Source organism: Scleropages formosus, chromosome 21 (genome assembly GCF_900964775.1).
Source record: "Scleropages formosus chromosome 21, fSclFor1.1, whole genome shotgun sequence".
In the NCBI taxonomy this organism is placed as follows: domain Eukaryota; kingdom Metazoa; phylum Chordata; class Actinopteri; order Osteoglossiformes; family Osteoglossidae; genus Scleropages; species Scleropages formosus.
In genome coordinates this window covers 16970448-16990196 of record NC_041826.1, presented here as the reverse complement: position 1 = coordinate 16990196, position 19749 = coordinate 16970448, and the positions used below count along the sequence as shown (strand labels likewise).

Sequence of the window (19749 nt, the reverse complement as noted above, 5' to 3'; positions counted from 1 at the left end):
TACATGAGTAGCTGCATAGAAAGGGTTTTCAAATTATTAAGTCATTGAACCGATAACATAGCACATGTTTTTCAAGCACATAGGAGATGGGGGAGAAGTGAAATCGAAAAAGATTTTTTTGTTTTGAGAATCTTCTTGAACGTTGAGAGAGATTCAGCAGTTCTGAGTGACATAGGGAGGTTATTCCACCACATATGAAGCCTGAACCAAAAACCGTTCTGTATTTGGTGTCTTTTAACTTTAGTTTTTACAGGGACGAGCCAGTGCAATGTCAGCGTGCATATCGCTCACTTTGCCTCTCTGTGTGAAGCATGTTGTTTGTTCCCCCTGCATATGACCGTGTGTTACATTCAGTGACTTGGACTCAGCAGGGTTCAGGTGACACAGTAACACTCGAACCCCAGTCCCTGTTACACATCCAATTGGGGAAGCCATGGTCCCGCAGCCTTGCTAGCACCACCACCACCGCAAGCAGCAATTTAAAGTAAGGAAACGACTGCTGCCCTCCTTGTTAACCAGGAGCTCACATGAAAGAGCCTCGCTGCCGGAATGTTCTGCTTCGTCATTATTAAATCTTACTCAGTGTGGCTCTAAACAAGGACTGCAGTGGGTGTACATAATTTATGTGATATATGAGAGGAACTCAAAGGGCAGATTAGAGCTAGAGAGATGCCAACAGAGGACTCAAAAGATGTAACATTGTGCACCACTCTCGTGGCAGCCCCATGACAAGTTCCCAGTTTTGGAAGCTCACATGACACTAGGTGGCATTTCACTTTGTTCTGCTGAGCAATAAATGTCCCCCCCCCCACGTTTCCATCCTAACCGTCAGAATCAACCCTTTGGACGTCATCATCGCTCACCCTGTAGCTCATGGAAGCTTTCCTCATGCTTCTGGGACACCTCCCGTGCCTCCTCCAGCTCGAGTAGCAGCTGGAGCACCTGGGACCTCAGCTCCTCCAGCTCTTGTTCCTCAGAGAGCGGCGCCTTCTCCTTGTCAGCAGCCTCCACCTCGTCCTTCTGCTCGGCCACCTCCTCAGCCTTCTCCTCCATCACCTCCTTCTCTCCGTCGCCGGCTTCTGCCTCCTTCTCCTCCTTCTCATCGTTCTCCTCCAGCGCCTCCTTCTCCTTGGTGGTCAGTTCGTTCTCCATGCTGGGTTTGTCTGTCTTCAGGTCACTTGTGTCGTCTGACAGAGAGACAGATGGAGCAGGAGGAGGGATGATCAGTAATACTGGTAATTAAAAAGACATCATAATTTGGCGCTGCTGCTATCAACAGGAGAGGAAATCAACCCTTACCGCCTGAGCAGGGAAACCTTGCATGAGCTTCCTCTACAGTGTTTACTCACAAAAACTGTAACTGCTTTCACTATGTGTGCACGCTAAACGAGGCAGACTTCTGAGGACGCGCAAGATGGTCGATTAAATCTGCACCCGGTCATATTGTGACACCCCATCTCAAAGCACCTGGTGTAAATTCTTCTTCACCCATCCAATTTCTCTTACTCCCCACTGAATGCCCCCCCCACCGAAAATGCCACTCACAGCTTAGCCGACCCACCCAGCACCTGCCAAGCCTCTTCACCCCCCCCCCCCACCCTTTGTGTGTATTCACCTGTTGTTTTCGCACGATCACCCTCTCCTGCTCATCACAGCTCTGCACCTTCTCAACCCCATACTGCCCCCAACTCCCTGCCCTCACCAGCTGTCTCTGTAGCTGGATCTCTCTCCGCTATTCTTATTACACCCCACTCCCACACTCCCACCCATGCTCAACAACAATCAGCCCGCAGTCACGCGTCCATCGTCATGGCGATGAACCAGGGAACCTTAGTCGTGATCTGCAACAAATGTGCCACACAGTGCCACCTAGTGACAGGGACAAAACATACATACGTAACAGAGCGACTGAGCACAGCTATAATCCCATATCTCTTTCGTTCTCTCCCTGGCTCAGTGACACACACTCAGTGAGCAAAGTGAAGACTAAAGGCTCATGGTGGGAGATCCCAGTGCCTGAGGTCTGTTTGTCTGTGTAACACCCAAGGATTCGGGATGCTATAGAATCCCAGTCGGCCTGCCTCCCGCCACTTGACCTGCTGTTTCCCAGCCGGCCGTTCCCACCTAGGGTCACTTAGCTCCTAGACAAAAGAGAGGTCCTAAGCATACACACATTCCCTCTGGCTCTCTTCTGTATGTACACACACGTGCTTATCCATAGCAGACTCCTGGGCTTACAACTCGTTTACACCTTTACCCTTGTAAACAGCTGAGTGCTCACTGAAGCAATTCAGATTGCAGTGTCTTGCTGCAGTGTACAGTAATTACCCGGCACCAGAGTGTTTTGTGTGTCAAGCTCCTTAGCTGTTATGTCTCCTACCATGATGTTTCTATGAGTGGTTGGTTTCAAGCTAGTGGAGGGCATAGGTTCTCATTTATAGGTAACGAAGAAGCCAAATCTGTGCCAGATTTATAAGCCCTGCTGCCTCTGAGCCCATCCTAAACAGTCTCATATGGTGCCATATTGACTCTCAGTCTGTCAGGCATGACTCCTTTGATGAGGAACAAAATGAAATACAGTGTTCCATCTTTTCATACTTAAAGTGCACAGCGGGAACTTTTTAAACTTTCATCTCCTTATATATTGTATTTGAAATGGATGGACAATGACTGTCTTACTCTGTTGCCAGGCAACAAGAATATATGCTACACTCAGTCACCTTTGGGACCCTAGCAAATCAGTAGGTGTTCATTTGCTGCAAACAGGGCCAACAAGAGAAAATGTATGTTTTTGTGCTGGGAACTAGACCCTATTGCAGGTATTGATGGATCAATATCTGGCTTAGAGGCCACCTCATTTACTGCCCTCTGTGGCCCCGAACCCCGAGGATCACACCATCTTGCAGCAGACAACACCTCTTTCCTGATCCTCTTAGGCCCGCTGGGGATTACTGGAACCTCTCTGAGGAGGAGACAGAGCCTGTAGGTACTGGACAGCTTTTACTGAAAGCCAGATGTACATCGCTTTATTCCTCAGCCTCTGTGGTTAAAACAGAGTAGGCAAATCATGTCACTTCAAATGCCTTATTTAACAGATCTGTATCATTTCTCTCTCTCTCTCTCTCTCTCTCTCTCTCACACACACACACTCGTCTCACTTTATTTGGGTTTCTAACTGATTGATGCAGTGTGATATCTCATGGTAATGAAATAGGTCAGTGCATTATTAATTAGCCCCCATTTAAGATTAAGTTTTTTTCACATGGTGATCAAATAATAATGACCTACTCTGCTCCATTACTGCTGTACTTCCTCAATGGGTGGAGGCTGTTGTAAAGATCTGCACTCCTGTACTCATAGACCCAAATGGAGTCAACAGTCTGTCATGGGCAGTGACACACACAGGAAGCAAATGGACTACAGTGACATATTTGCTTACCCAAGAGACACATGTTACAAAAAGTAATTTCAGCGATGTCAGGTGCTGGAAATGTTACTTGAACATGTGCTTGAACTGCTCCTTTATGCTGTACCTGTGACGACGTAAGCTGTGCATATATTTTTTTGCTTAGATCAAGCACAATGTATGTTGCAGGAAACACTAAAGTGCAAAATAATTTCAAGATTCCACGTGCTATGATCAGATTTAGGATAATCTCCTTGAATGAGGATCGGAAGGCTTAGGCTCTTCATTTTCAAACTGAAACAATAATAATAATTATTATAGTAAAACACAAAGCCAGCTGGGTCTCCTTGTATGTTTAAATGATTAATGTACCAGGCTGGGGAAGGGTTGGCCAGAAGCCAAATCATTTTGTGAAGGCCTGTTCTACCAAAATGAGTCTACTGATGATTCAGGGGTGACAATGATCTGGACTGGGATTTTTTTTTCTATTATGAAAGGTTTACTTTAATGGAGTGAACCATCTCATCTCACTGAACTGGGATAACAGTTTGCTGTTGTCATATGATGAGGTTGGTATGGGGATACCTGGCTATCATAGGACACGTGGGATTAACAAGTGGAGAATCTTGAACACCCTCCGTCCAGTCAGTACCTGGTACAACTCACAAATATTGTGCTGAAAAAAATACATTTCTTCATATTGTTTCAACAAAACTGGAAACCAGAAATGGTCAAGATTTCGGGGGCCAAAAGCTTTGGACTCGAAATGTTTAGTAAGAAAGAAGAGTGTTGCGTCCAGATGAATTGCGCCGACATGGTGTTCAACAAGAAACTTTCATTTGATATGACAGGGTTTGTCTTATCGTTATGATCTCGCAGCGATTAATCAGCGACGGCAGAGAATGGCTGATATTCTCCACAGTGGGCCCAAAACAGAGCGAGCCTGACAAGAACTCCACCGGAGATGAGGCCGGTAATGAACGGTGAACTCCGGCGCATAATTACCCCAACATATTCCCTCATCTCATCAACGTACCACACGTTAAAGGCTGAGCTCACACATCGCCGTCTTGGGCAGCATGATTTTTTCTTTCCCTTGTCACAGGAAGCCAGCCATGCGGGTCCTGGATGGCGGTTCAGCTAAATGAAGGACTGCTATCGCTAACGATGCTAATAACGGTCGCTCGGTGACTGCCTGCACACCTAACCACATCGAACCAGTTACCACCGCTCCCTCCCCTTCACACATAAACACACACAGTATACACAAAACATCCTTCCTGAGCTACATTAGAGCTTTAAAAGGGATTTTTTTTATGTTTTCTTTACCACCCCTTTATATTCATCATCTGTGTCTCAGACAGGAACAAAATTATAACTTAATAGTTGAATCAGTAGGAAACGGAAGCTTTTACGGTAATATCTGAACCAAGTGCTGCTTTATGTTCAAAACGTTCCGATACCTATTTAAAGCTGCCCATTTGAGCAAGTGCATCCTCTACTCCAAATAGGGATGTTAGAAGGATGGCCTTCAACACAGCCTGCAGCACAGTTTTTAGAGCGATTCTAGGGCTCAGATGCTGGCCAGTAAAATATTTGGCATAATTATGACAATGAACTGTCATGGATTATTTGAATCAAAACTATATATCTGTGGTTCGTAAGGCATCAAACATCTGCCCAGGCAAACAACTGGGTAGGACAAGCTTCCATTCATATCTCAGCCAAGCTCATACACTAACAGTATTGTTTAAGAATAAGAAATGACTCGGTTTGGATCCAATTGCATGAATTCTTCACATTCTCTCAAAAGCAACTACCATCCCCCGCCAAGTCTACCATCAGCCCCAGGGTCCGGTCCAAGGACCTATGCACAAAGCCCTCCTTCTGAGCCCTTAAAGGTTTGGCTTTTCCATCCAGCCAAAGTGGTCAGGATGATCATCCAAGGTGATGACTGCACACAGTGAGAGACAATGACTGTCCTCACTATTCGGCCAACACAGAAGTTGTATGATGCCATGGGAAAAAAACAGCCGGCAAATAAATAACGTTAATAAATAACTATTTATAATGCATGGATGGGGTCACCACTTGATGCTGAGCTTGCCACTTTCACAAGCGAAGCCATGGTGATCAACAGGTTGATGTCTCAACTATGGCTGAGACCATCTTTGCAGACACACCAGGGAGGTGAAAAATAGCAGAGTTGCTCAATACGAGACCAAAGAAATGCCTTCTTCTGATGAAAGAGCACTCAAAATGGTTTTATATGGTTCCTGTTCCAAATTAGACATGTACTTGTTTGAATTATTATGGTGTGGAATAGTTTTGTATTAATATGAAGAGGGTTATGGTTTGGTAAACTGTTGGGATGGTTTTTTTGCATATTTGAGCAGTTCTCATATTAACTTTTCTTGGATGGATATTCTACACCACACATAATTAAAACAAATACACAATACAGAAACATGTGAACAAATGTAGCAGGGGGCTACATACAATACACAAGTATTAAATCCATTGCTGACTTTGTGTAGGAGCTATGGATATGCTTTGACAGAAGTGATGACCAAATGATTGCTACCCTGACAGGGTGCGATTAAAGGCTGACCTGTTTTAACACCATGAGAGAGGGACACCGGGGTATCTGTCAGTGCTCCTCTCACCCACATACCTCTCTGTGCCCTCTGTGGATAACATGAGCTTTCTGCCTACGGTTTTAGTCTAACACTCCCCGGAGTGGACCATCCAGTGAATGCAGTACACTCTCAGAGCCAAATAGGCTCATCCACTTTAACTGTCTCATCCAAAGAAGGGCTACTAAACACAGGCATTCTCAACAGTATGCTTTGACGGACGTGTAGCTAAGAAAAATTCCCTCGAAAAATCCTTGAATGACACATAAAGAGGATGCATAGTTTCCGTTTCTTTTGTCTCTGTTCGTTACATGGGATTGATCATCAGCGTCCACTGTTACTGATAGCATAAGTTAGAGCATATAAATGTATATATAAATTTCACAGAGCGCCCCCCTCAATCTTAGACAGAGAGAGTGCGTGCGTGCGCGAGTGCGTATGTGAGGGCCGCATGAAACTTGAGATTGAGAACAGAGATGGAAATAAATTTGGGGGGAAAACAAAATCAATCAAAGATCTGCAGCGTTCGCAGTTGGAGCTTTGTATCGCCATGCTACACACCTCCACACAGGCTTCCAGATCCCCCCCCTCCACACACACACACACACACACACACACACACACACACACACACACACACACACACACACACACACACACACACACACACACACACACACACACACCATTTTACATCCTGAACTCGTCACACAGCCTGAAGGACATTGCATAAAGGGCCTGATCTGATCCTAAAAAGGCTTGAATCACAGGTTCAAATACCCAGTATGGAATGATTCATGTAAAAATTAAGCAAAGTAAACAACCCTCTGAGGTCGCTACACTTCTGAATTGCAAGCCTATCGGGCAGAAGGGTAACTTTCAATAAATAATCATTAGAGCTGTAACAGAAATAGGCTCCAGCAGGGAATTGCAGCTGGACACGTCTGACCTTGAGCACCTCCATTCGCAGTCCAGACGCACTCGCCTGCCGTGACAGCCCCAGCCCCACAGCCTGCCCGGAGCCCACTGTTTCCACCCGTTTCCTGGGTCCACAGCCAAACACATCACAGCAGCACGTCGGCTGCCAGCCGAGGCCAAGCATGAGTGGGACTGTGTCGGACATGTCAGAAACGCCAACCTATCACCAATATTGCAGAGAAGGAACCAGACAGTCAAAGAGGGAAACAAGGGAGAAGGAAGGGGGAGAAAAGAGAAGTTTAACAGGGAACTTGTTACCCAGAATGGTCTAGAAAAAGTGGTTCCCTGGTGTAATGAAGTATTAAGGTCTCCTTGGTCTCAATCCCACTTGGTCTCAGTCCTACTTGAGCCTCCTGAGACTTAAAAAATGGCAACACACCAAATCATCTTGCATTTTTCTTAGTGTAAGCCTCCGAAAATAGTAGGGTGAAACATAAATTGAACAAATTCTGTCCACTTTCTGGACATTTCCACATGTGTATTGTCAGTGGCGCAAGAGATCTGGAACCTGGACTAACATGACTCTCTACTTGTAGTGGAAATGTCAGTAAAATACAGTACAGTAAGAAAACAGATGGAATTTTTTTAATGGCTTTCAGTTCTTGCAATCATTTAATAGGTGTGGCGCTAAAAACGTATTAACCACACAAACATATGGACACATTATTAGTAACCCGTTCTGATTCACACACACACACGCACGTACACAACACAGCCAACTGACGTTCAGAATGCATTAACCCGAGCAGGTCTTAATAGCAGTCCTTCCCACACGCCACATATGTATTTCCCAACTGGACTGGGCAGCTCATGGCACCACCGTCATCAAAGCAACGGCTCCGGCCACCGGGAGTTCTGCAGTCTGTAAAGACCAGCCCAGTTTGCCTCCTTAGTACCCCAAACCAGTACTAACTGTGTCCACAGACATACATAAATACAAACAGAAACACACATTATAAATACACATGTACACACATAGAAATGCACTCTGGCCAAGAGAGTGACATATCAACATGGTGCTGAGAAACCAGCGACAGACACCTGCGAACAACACAGGCACGCGGCACAGGCTCTCAAATACGTACACATGCGAAAACGGTAGCAAAGAGAAATAGAAATACAAGCAAAATGGACACAACTAGACAAGAAAACCATAACTCTTTATGTAAAACCCAAGGTCCTCACGCCAAGAGTGAGTGAAATCCAAAGAATTAAAAATCAGAGACGCAGAGCCAGGACACAGGCCTCTCCGCTCATTCTCCTCTCCTTACCCCAGGGCGATGACGTCTTACCGCAGGCCCGCTCAACCGAAGACGCACCTCATCAATGTTTGATGACAGCATAATGAGTTAGTAATGAGGAGCTGTAAAAAGCACATGGCCGGGAAACGGCCAAACCCAGAGTCAGCGAACACAAGACCCACGTTGTTTTTCTCGTTCATACAATTCCTCTTACTCTCATTGATCCCCATCGCCAATTTAAAATTTGTCTCCTTCAGTCTGAACAAGCTGTTCGTGTCGACGTGAGCCGCGTAACCGCAATGCCAGCTGTTTAACGGCCTGCCTTTCATGTGCTGCATCTGTGCTATGTATATATTTGGCTTTCTTGTTTATAGTGTCGGGGGTGTGGTGGCGCAGTGGGTTGGATCGCAGTCCTGCTCTCCGGTGGGTCTGGGGTTCGAGTCCTGCTTGGGGTGCCTTGCGACGGACTGGCGTCCCGTCCTGGGCGTGTCCCCTCCCCCTCCAGCCTTACACCCTGAGTTGCTGGTTTAGGCTCCGGTTCCCCGTGACCCCCGTATGGGACAAGCGGTTCTGAAAATGTGTGTGTGTGTGTGTGTGTGTGTGTGTGTGTGTGTGTGTGTGTGTGTGTGTGTGTGTGTGTGTGTGTGTTTATAGTGTACGAGCTCAACAGTGGGTCATGTAATAGCTGTGAATGCACTAAAATGGCCTGCTCTAACAGCACAAGAAGAGCAACTGCTGTAAGATGAGGAATGGATGGGTCTTTGAAATTGTGGGACTGCTAACAAAAGAGAAATTAATGCCCCATCCAGCCCTTTAAATGTACACCCCTCACTCGGTATCTGCACTGCAGCTCTCTGGAGTTGTGACGAACTTCAGCCAATCGAGAGGCGGCTTCCTCAGCTGTTGCCAAGCAACAGCATGGAAGGGTTTATATTGCTTTTCTGCTAAAAAGACACATGAGACATATGAAATGTACAGCAAAATCAATTTCACATTTCGCATGACACAAGACTAACTTATGTTTCTGTTTTTTTTTCCCGTTGAAATTTTGAACTTTCGAACTGGAGCTGAATTGCAGATTTTTTTTCCGAGCAGTCATTCAACGATTATAGAGAAATTAGGGCTGAGCTGATACACAGATGACTGAACATGGCAGAGTGAGTTACAGAAACAATTCAACCTTTCAAATGTTTTACTGGCTACATCTCAATTAAGAACTTACAACTCATCCCTACCGTTCAGAGCAATAAAGTCTTGCGAAAAACTGGTAATTTTATTGGCTCTGTGAAAGCAAAATGTTCATGGTTATTCATTTCAGGTTCATAGACATTTATATTTATGCTAAATTTCATTGTTTTTTTGCGGCAGGACAGGCATGATCTATGAGTCGAGGTAGTTGAAATCAGTTCCCTGTTTACTTGCCTTCAGTCCTTGAATGCCATCCTCACCTTCCACCACTTTAGATTTCAACACTGTTTGTCTAAGTTGTCCAGAACTCAGGCAAGACAGAAAGGGCTGAGAGACTGCATATATGGGGCAATCAAGCTCATCCATGTGACCAAGTCGAAGGCCTCCCTCTGCAAAAGGACCTCTGACCCCACCATGGAGTTTTGTTATCTTCTGAAAGCACAACAGTTAAGCTTTTCCAATGACAGTAAATCTGTGCCCTCTTCCCCCCTGCTATATGTTGTATGAAAAACATCTTTTTGAGGGAGGACTGCACTTTCCCTGCCTGGTGAGAGCACAACCTGGTTGTCCCACATCAAGGCTGCGGAGGTCATTTTTATTAGAACAGGCAGGAAGTTCCTAGTCTCTACCCCCCTCCCGTTGAAGAGACTCTGACGACCGCAATCCAACCTGCAAAAGGCGCAATCCTTCGTAAAAGATCTTTCAAAAACACGCTACAGCTGGCAAGCTACTGTGTCAGTGAAGCAAACATGGAGTCTCTTACATGCCAAGTCACAACTAGGTCAGTGATGTCACCCATGCCCAAATGAACACGTGGCATAGTACGTAGGCTCACATAGTTTTGTTTTTTCCACGCACTTCTTCCCAGAAGTGTGTTTTTACCTGACTCAGGTAATCAAATGTATAAACAGGCTCAATTAAATAAACTCTCAGATCAGTCAGGATGTATATTTCATCTGGTGGTCTGAACTACTGAAATCAACCTGCCTGATTTTTTTTTTTGAGCAAAGTTGCAAGGAGATCCTTGCGTGTATCACCCGATTTCTGTTTCACAGACTTTCTCGTCAGCGAACGGGTGGGTTGACGTATAGAGACATGGTGTAGAGTGCGTTGCGTGTTGTGGGGTGTACAGGTGCCTTGAATGCCTGTAGCAGTGTGGGAGAACATGAATAATTCAGGCCGCCCCCTCCTGCCCTTGCTTTCAAGTAGCGGGAATGAGAGGTCCAATGTAACGGCCATCGTGCTCCGAATGGATGCTTCTCAGCGCCGTGGAGAGTGCCCTTCCTGCTCATTTGTCTTTAATTTTGCCTCACAGAAGCGAGAGGTGAACTGATGTGAATAGTGTGTCAGTTGAACATGCTTGTGTGGTCACCATGGAGATGACCTCCCCCCACGCCACTCCAGGCTCTTTATCATTGCTCTTCATGCTAATGAGCGTACAGTTTGATATGGAGAAGAGTGGCTGCTCTATACACCGAGGAAGAGTTGTCTGTTCCATTCAATAATAAGGTGACACCAGATGTTTTGTGTACATCAGATCCAGGTGTGGGGAGGCAAGTAGACATGTCTAAAGGGGACCAAAAATCAAAACAGGCCTAGTAGGATGACCTGCTTGCTTACATAACTACTGTAATAATGATGTACCCACAGCCAACAGAGAAAGAAAGTATCTCACTAAACAATAACTGTATTTACACATTTAATGAGATTCCTCTGAATGGAAAAGTGATGCTTTCTCTTTTGGTGGGAGATAAAAAAATAGTGCCAGCAGAACTTTTAATTATTTCCGTATGCTGTTAGGATAAAATCCCAGTGGATGACTGCCCATGGAAACAGTGGCAAAACAGACAAGCTCTGTTCCTCATCCTGCTGGGACCAAAGAAACCAACATTGCTCTGTTTTCAAAAACCTAACAAAGCATGAACTTGGGCATGAATAACTGGACAATGTCAGAGTTTTGCAGGTGTGGAAAAACAGCACTGGGGAAGCTCTTTCTGTGACATTCATCATTACTCACAGTGTTCACTTCAGACAAAACAACTTGACAGTGATCCATTTGGAGTCACCTGTAATCACCAGCATCTGGCTGAAACAAGGTAGAGAAAGCCTTTGGTGGCGATCCCAATGGGACAACAGTCTAGAATTAAAAGGAAACCAAATCACAAGAGGAGGAGGAAGAGACCCAGACTCAAAAACCCAACTGTAATACACCTGTCAAGAAAGAAAGGATTGCAATCAGCTGCTAAGGAAGAGGAGGGATACAGGACACCAAGGGATAATGGTAAAGAAAGGTGAAGGACTTCAAGGGGAACAAGGCTGCCGTTAAGTATGAGAGGGAAACAGAGATACTCGCCAGGGCATGGCATTCTGACCTCACAGAGCAACATGTAGTTTTATAACTTTTGATCCTCCAACCATGTCATGCAGTGGACAAGCGCTGGGAAGAAGGGCTTCTAGGTTTTAGGAAGTCGGTCCGATTGCCTGGGTGTCTGTCAGGGTGGATGGGTCGTGTTGTTGTCACCAGCAGGAATGCCTGGGGATGAGCAGCTATAGCCGTGAAGGGGGAGGAAACGGCACGCTGCGCTGCGGCAGTGAGGAGTTGTGTGGGTGTCGCAAGCGGAGGCAGGAGAACAGCATTGGTAGGCAGAGTACCTGATGTAGGAACAGTGTGCGGTTGGGGGGAGTACAGAACAATGAGGAGGAAAAACAAGGTGAGGAGCCGAGTTGGTACCTCTGGGAGGACATAGGAGTGAGGGTGGGCTAGCCTTTGGAGGATCAAGGACAGCCCTGGAACAAGTTAGGAAGATACAAACGTGGCTACTATCCTGGGACAAATCAGGGCTCCAGGCAAAAATGTGTCTGCAGTCCCTAATGAGAAGCACCAGCAACAGGTCCTTCTAAAGGAACAACCACAAAATTGTCCGCATTCCAAGTTTAAAAGACGTGTGCAACCGAAAGACGTCAGAACTTGGACCAGGACAATCCGCTGCTAGGTCTGCTGGGTGATAAACGCACATAAATGGACGGGTGTCATCAATTTTCCCAGAGCATCAGCCATGGTTCAGTCATCTCCGACACCACTGTCATCGCCCCCAGAGCTCACTGTTCCACCAATCTACAGCCATTCTACAGAAGCAGAACTGTTCACCTGAAAAACAAACTTTAAAGTTACATGCAAAATAAACTAACCGGAGGCGTAAACTCGAGAAACATCAGGAAGCAAAATGCACAATCCGCACTGGGCTCGCTGAAGGCAGCACTGATGATCACTGACAGTTTTAGATAGCAAAGGAAAGGCCAGTTTCCTCTCAAAGATCATGAGATGCAGGCAGCAGGGGGGTCAAAGGGCATGACCTTCCGATCCCCCGATCCATTCAATAACAAAAACATCCTCCTTAGCATGCGGTGCAGTGGCGTTCTTCTCAATAAGCGTCTCCTTCCTCTTCTACAAGCATTCCCACAAACCCCCTTTAGAATGACTCTGCGGTGGTCCCTCTCGCATTCCTTGTCAAATTTATCTTTTATTCAGGAGGCAGCTTTATCCGGAGCTCTCAGCGCAGCCAGTGGCAAGAAGCACTGTTATTACCGAATCATAAATAATGTCAGAAGCGCAGGAAAGAAAAGCATCAGCATCCCGCTCTTTTAACAATAAAAACTGTAGCAGTCCTTGTACGCAGCAAAACTTTTACATCATTTTACTTTTCGGGTTATTATCAGCGCTAAGATTTCAAATTCGTTTTAGTAGTTACTTTTCCGTCTTCTCGGATACCTCCCGCAAGGGTTTTCGCATCTACACCTGCCACGTTTTCACAGTACGCAAGATTTCTCGCGTAAGGTGTCCGCTGTCAAGAGATCAGCCCGAAACTGCTTGTCTGGGTGTCTGTCAGCCTCTGACGGCCGCAGCGACACAAAATCGTGTTCGCCCAGGGTTCGTTACGGCACCTGTCTCTGGGTGCCGACGGCAACCGAGCGACAGCAGCGAGCGCTCCTGACAGGCAGAATAAAAAATCATTCACTAAGCATTTGTTCAGCAGGGCAGCGATAATGGAATTAAATGAAGGACTTTCGTCTGATTATGTGAGCCTCTGTGCCTTCACAAAGGGATTGTACCACTGATCTGACAGCCACGCCAGTTCCATAACACTAAATCTGTTGGCTGCCTCCCCCCTTCCCCCTGACGACCTCCTGCCAGCAGCGTTCATCCTCAGCACCTGGACAGCATCGGCGGCGTACTCACCTACTGGGTCCACAGCCTCCTCTATGACTGGCGGCAGGCGCAGTCCGTCCATGGCTGGAGAGCGTGGGCCAGGGTAGGGGGGGGCCAACGCGAACGAGCGCCGAAGGGGAGGGGTGGGGGCGGGCCGGAGGGAGGGAAGGGAACGCTGAGTGGCGAAGTCTAGGAGGTTATAGGCACAGCTGGCGGGAGAGGTGAAGGGACTAAGGCTGGCTGATGGCGGCGCGTATGGGGGTGACGCAGGCTTCCTCAGGGCCCGGACGTGCAGGGCTGCGGCTGCCGCTTCATCCTGGGTGCAGGGAGACGCGAGGCACGCTGTTGCCGTGCGGTTGCTTTCTCCTCCTCCGTCTGCTACTTGCTTCCTCACCACACACACACAGACGCACACACACACACACACACACACCCACACGCACGCACACACACTCTCGCTCTCTCGCTCGCTCGCTCACTCGCTCACTCACTCGCACAACCCTCCTCCCTCCTCTCCCTCCTCTCTCTTGTTGTGTTTCTCTCACAAGAGATCAAATGCACCTCTCTCACTTCCCACCCCGTCTCTCTTTCACACATACACACACACACACACACACACACAAACACACACACACGTACACACAGACAGTATATTTACCTGTAATGGGATCCAGACCTTGGTGCTGTGAGGCTGAGGGCTAATTCTCTGAGAGCGCACTGCTCATTTCGATCCTCTCTCCTCTCTCCTTCTCCCCCCTTCCTCGCTCTCCCTCCCTCCCTCCCTCCCTCTCGCTTTCTCACTCTCTCACGCTCCTGTCCTGTGTCTTTCCACACAGCATTAACTGTTTAGCTCTCATTAACCACAGCGTTGAGGCTACTACAGACTGCACTGGATCTTCACCACTCAACATCCTTCTCTCCTACCTCTTACTCTCTCTCTGCTCAGATGATGAACTCCCAGTCAAGTCTTACGCACACCTGGAGGTTCCAGGAGACACACAAAGCCTGCAGTGACATCGGCCACATTTAACCCTGACCCCAACCAAGAGAAGAAACCAAGCTGGTGGGACTCCTGGCCAGATGGCAATGAAAGGGAGGGTCTTTACAGGAAAAGATGTCATTCAAGGGAGAAGAACTCAACAGTCCAGCACCTCCACGAAGGGTGGAAGCCAGGAGCTTCTTACCTGGGAAAGGATGGATAAGTTGTATAAATCTCTACACTACGAAGTGTGGTGGTTGGATTACACTAGAATGTCATCATTAGAAGCACAGCCCGCATGCTGTTCCACACACAGTGCTTCCACTTGTGAGCATGTTCACTGCAGCATAAGGTTACCCTAGCTGTACCACAGAAGATGCCACAGTTTAGCAGAAGAGCTGAACAGTCATGTCAGCGGAATGGAAGTGTAAGTACATTTTCTGGCGTTTGCTGTCCAGTAGTTTGCCACAAACGTTTCCTGCTAGTGATGTAATGTGCAGTTGACTAGCAGGAAAAGGACGGTAAATGGAGGAGACAGGGCCAGAGAATGGTGCCATCAGGTGATGTGTGCAATGAACCGCAGCTTGTTTTGGATTCCTCTGCAGAAGAAATGATGGCATCGCTGGAGGAACGCCCTCTGGCCGAGCTTTCCTCTGTGGGTGAAGTTCACAGAGAATCACTCTGGGATGTCCTGCAAACTTGTTTTGGACTTGTTTCTGTCCCATCAGGTTAATATGAAGATGAGACCATTTATTTCAGATGCAAATAAGAAAGGAAATTACACAGGAAGGAAAGGACATTGGGGAAAGAAAGGAGGATACAGTAATTTTATGGTTTATTATGTAATCGTGTATCTTAGTTCATGGACCAATAAATCCTCTGGATGTGCTCAGGGATGTCTGGATTTTCTTGTGGAGAATTTTAATGTCTAACATTTCAAAATGTTGTAACATGTTATGACAGAAGAGTTGTTATTGTTAATCACAAGTGATCAAAATGCTTACGAACAAAGAGAGGCAAACACAGCCCATTAAACCCACAGATTATCTGGACATGAACTGAACTCGGAAAGGAACCCTGTGGAACTAACACTCAGAAAACAACTGAAAATATGCCACAGAGACCTTTTCTCCAAAGCAACTTCCAATGAACTCTATGTAGTGTTATCAGCCCACACACATTATTCACCATGGTGACTTACACTGCTAGATACACTACTTACACTGGGTCACTGATCCACACATCAGTGGAACACACTCTCTGTGTCACTCACACACTATGGGTGAACCTGAACAGCACGTCTTTGGACTGTGGGAGGAAACCAGAGCACTGGGGGAAACCCACACAGACATGCAAACTCCACACAGACCGAGTGGGGATCGAACCCACGCCTTCTCACACCACCCAGGCGCTGTGAGATACCAGCACTGCTCACTGTGCCACCCCACAACAACTGATACAAAAGGCAAACCTCAGTGTAAGATGCACTCATAGAACTTTTACTGTACTGACCCCTTGGCCTGCACATTACCCACAATGCCCACCTGCGTGACAGTCAGTAGGCTGTTAAGCACAGTTGCACACATGGGTTAGTCCAGTTATTACCTGCCAATTCATCATCCCTTTTAAATCCTCCTTGTGCTACATCAAGTGCTTTTCACTCACTTCTAAATGTTAATGCATCATAAGTCATCATGAAACAAATTTGCATAAGGCACCAGCCTTAGTAGTTCTCAGCTTTTTACAAAATGTACAGTTTTCCCCACTTAACCTTACACATCTCTACCATGAAAACATTTTTGAAGATTTTTTAACAAGTCTCTCATTTAAATAACAGTCTGAGTTTCATCTATTATTGTATGTCCTAGTATTCACCCTGACTCACCATTAATACGTTTTTTAATGGAACAACATTTAACTTCACGTTGGCTGCAGATGGTTGCTAGGAAACAGAAAGCAACTGAGTTTGTACATGACCGTTTGCAGAAACAGCTAACTTAACAGTAAGGCCATGCTCTACAGCTCTGGAAACATTTAGGCGAATGAAGAGCAGTGTTTGAGATTAATGGGTGATGGCAGAGAACCGTTGCTAGCTCCTGACCACAGAACTTTTAGAAACAGGCTGGGAAGGTCCGCAAATGAGGACACTGTTGTTAAAGAACTGTCAAGAAATCTGTCTCTAACTGTTACATTACTGCTTCAGCTTGTCTAACATATGCTTCATTAATGTCAAATTACATAGCGTACTTTCCCTCGAAAGGTCAAACAGCAGTGACCTGGCAGTCTCGCTCGCTCTGCTTTGTCCACACACCTGCCCACTAAATAATGACATCAGATTTCAAGGCAGACATTCAACCAACGTCAGAAAAAAGTAAGAAATGACTCCAGGAAACTGATTGGGGCCCACAGTGAAATTCCACGGCTCTGCAGAAAAGAATCGGACACTGAAGAGTCACGTGTCATCCGGAGTTCAGCAAGGAACTTTCTACAAAAAAATATGTGAGTGTATAACCCAGACATTTTCATGTTTTTGAAAAAAAAAATTATGTTTTTATCAAGGTAAATTAAATTAATTTAAAATTATGGCCAAGACATCATTACTAATGTCGTAAATGGCTGCTGCTTAATACGTCAAATTGCCGAAAAACCGAAGATTTCATACATAGGTGTCCGCTACTGTATTGAGAGAAGACAGCAAACTTGATGTAACCAGGAGAGAAAAAGAAGCAGAAGGCCCAAATGCACAAGTACACAACAGGATAAGTACTTCAGAGTCTGTATTTTGAGAAACAGACATCTTACAGGTCCTCAGTGGGTTGCTTCCTTAAACAGTATACACCACATACCAGTGTCATCTGCAACAGTCAAAAGATGACTCCAGGATGCTTGCCTTAGAGGCAGAGCTTCCAACATGAAGCCATATTTGAAACTGGCAAACAAAAAGGAAAGGTTAAAATTGGCAACAGAACACAGACATTGGACTGTGGATGACTGGAAAAGAGAATAATGGACAAATGAGTCTAAGTTTGCGTTGTTTGGGTCAAGGAGGGGAACATATGTGAGATGTAGAGCAAATGAAAGGATGCTGGAAGAGTGTTTGATGTCTTCAATCCAGCATGGTGGAGGAAATGTAGTGGTATGGCGCTGCTTTGGTGCTGGTAAGGTGGGAGATTTACACAGAATGCAAGGGAAAAATGAACCAGAAAGTTTACCTCTCTATTTCATAACGTCATGCTATCCCCCGTGGTCAGTGCTTGATTGGTGCAAGTTTCATCATGCAGCAGAACAACGATCCAAAGCATACTTCTAAGCTATGCAAAACCTATCTGGTGAAGAAACAGACAGCCAGAGTATTGTCTTTGATGGACTGGCTAGCACAGCGGAGGATTCTTTGGTGAACGTAAAGTTTGATGCATAGAACAGTCATTTGAAATAAAAATAATGTTATGACACTATCAATGTACTGACTATCATTTATGATAATTTAATAGTATCCTGGTGAATAAAATACTTCTATCAAAAACATGACAATTTCTGGGTGATACCAAACTTTTGAAAACTGATATACATATAGATACATATATATCACTCCAGTAACACATGTAACATACAGTATCTTCACTGCAGCTCATGTTACATAAGTATCTTTAAACGAAAGGTATTTGGGGGAATAGCTGTACTGTGACACATTACATAAGGGAAAATGCATAATTTAACACACAAGCTTTGTTCCTGCACATACCAGAGTGTGAGAACTCTTTCTGTTCATACGTGAGGATTTTCTCCCCCTGCTCTCTGTAATGTCACAGATGAGACACACAGGCTACAAATGGTTGCCATGTTACCGGCTACAGGATGTGGGAGGGGCCCTCTCTTCAGCCAGTGTTTTCAATTACAGCACAGAGCTGGACCTGGGGAACTTTCTGGAGGCCGACATAGAAGAAGGATGAGATCATAGGCCTCCCCGCTGGACACAGGAGCCTGAATATACACACACACACACACACACACACACACACACACACACACACACACACACACACACACACACACACAGTAGGCCAGGGAGAAGCCCAAAAACAGCTTCACTGTAATTGACTCTGGGGGCTCACCACACGTTCCTAAGTCCCAACTTTGCTGAAGTAGCTTCCAGAACAACGGCCCACACACAGCCCGAGCCAAGCCAGGAACTCCATGTGTATAAACACGTCACTGCACAGTGACCTGACACCAGAAACCTCCTTGCCTGGGATGGAGCTCAAGAAGCACGTCCACTGGTAATGGACCCTTGTCACCCAAGCCAAAGTGTCCCTGACTCTAAATGAGGGCTGAGGTGCCCTCAGCGATGCCCCCTCTTTATGAGCGAGTAATGCTCCCTGCGGAGGTGAACTAAGCCCCCAAGGGACTGTTGGATCCCCTTACTATGGATCACTAGGGCACTACCATCCACCTGTGCTCCTTCCCTCTCACAGGCAGCTTGAGAAGCTCCTCTCACACCTGCTCAGAAATTATTTATCTTCTGTTGCATTAATTAGCACATCATAGCATGAACAATTTCCCATCCTTTCACACTGTCCGTGCATGACCAGGAAAAATGAAGTGGAATCCATGGACTACGACAGCAACAGAGATACTTTGTTTACTAATATCATACATTTCTTGGACTCCACCTCCGAGTTTCCCATGGCAACCATATCAAAGCAAATCCTGGTGCCAAAGGAAACATACCCAAGAAATCACCAAAGTGTAGAAACGAGGCTGAGAAAAATGAGTGTTCTACAGACTTCTAAAATGTGTTTTGGGATATGAGAAATTTGTTTACAAACACATTTTTCATGTAGAGAAAAATGCAAACACTTGCTGATATGGGTCACTGCAGTCGCTCCTGTGTCACTTTGAAGTGCACAATGCATCCTGGGTAAGGGAGATATCTCCATGGTTACGGGTGTAATAAGGGATGGTTGCCATGCAGCAGGTGAGGGGAGAACGGAGTAATTGGTGGTGCAGCCCACCAGAGAGGACTCGGCTCACCGTGGGCCTAAGTGACGGAGAAGGAGTGGCGGTGGGTGGAGGACAGGATGGAGCTATGAGGAGGAGGAGAAGGAGAAACACAG

The 19749-nt window shown here is 46.1% G+C and overlaps 1 protein-coding gene across 6 annotated transcripts in view; it reads right to left on the bottom strand.

The window, feature by feature from the left end:
• Positions 1–14439, bottom strand: part of ccdc136b (coiled-coil domain containing 136b) — a 36566-nt gene extending 22127 nt beyond the window's left edge. For 4 of the 6 annotated variants that reach the window (XR_001965016.2, XM_018730079.2, XM_029247238.1 and 1 more), the window contains exons 1-3: positions 14315–14439; positions 13687–13972; positions 864–1187 (exon numbers count right to left, since the gene is read on the bottom strand). Coding sequence is in view for 5 of the 6 variants with exons in the window: in XM_018730079.2 (XP_018585595.1) it covers positions 864–1187; positions 13687–13738 (376 nt within the window). In the remaining variant the exon portion in view is untranslated. Of the gene's footprint in view, positions 1–863; positions 1188–1299; positions 1439–1615; positions 1729–13686; positions 13973–14314 lie in introns of those variants that run through there. The other 2 variants (XM_018730080.1, XM_018730083.1) reach the window with 2 other exon arrangements.
• Between the last annotated feature and the right edge of the window lie 5310 nt (positions 14440–19749).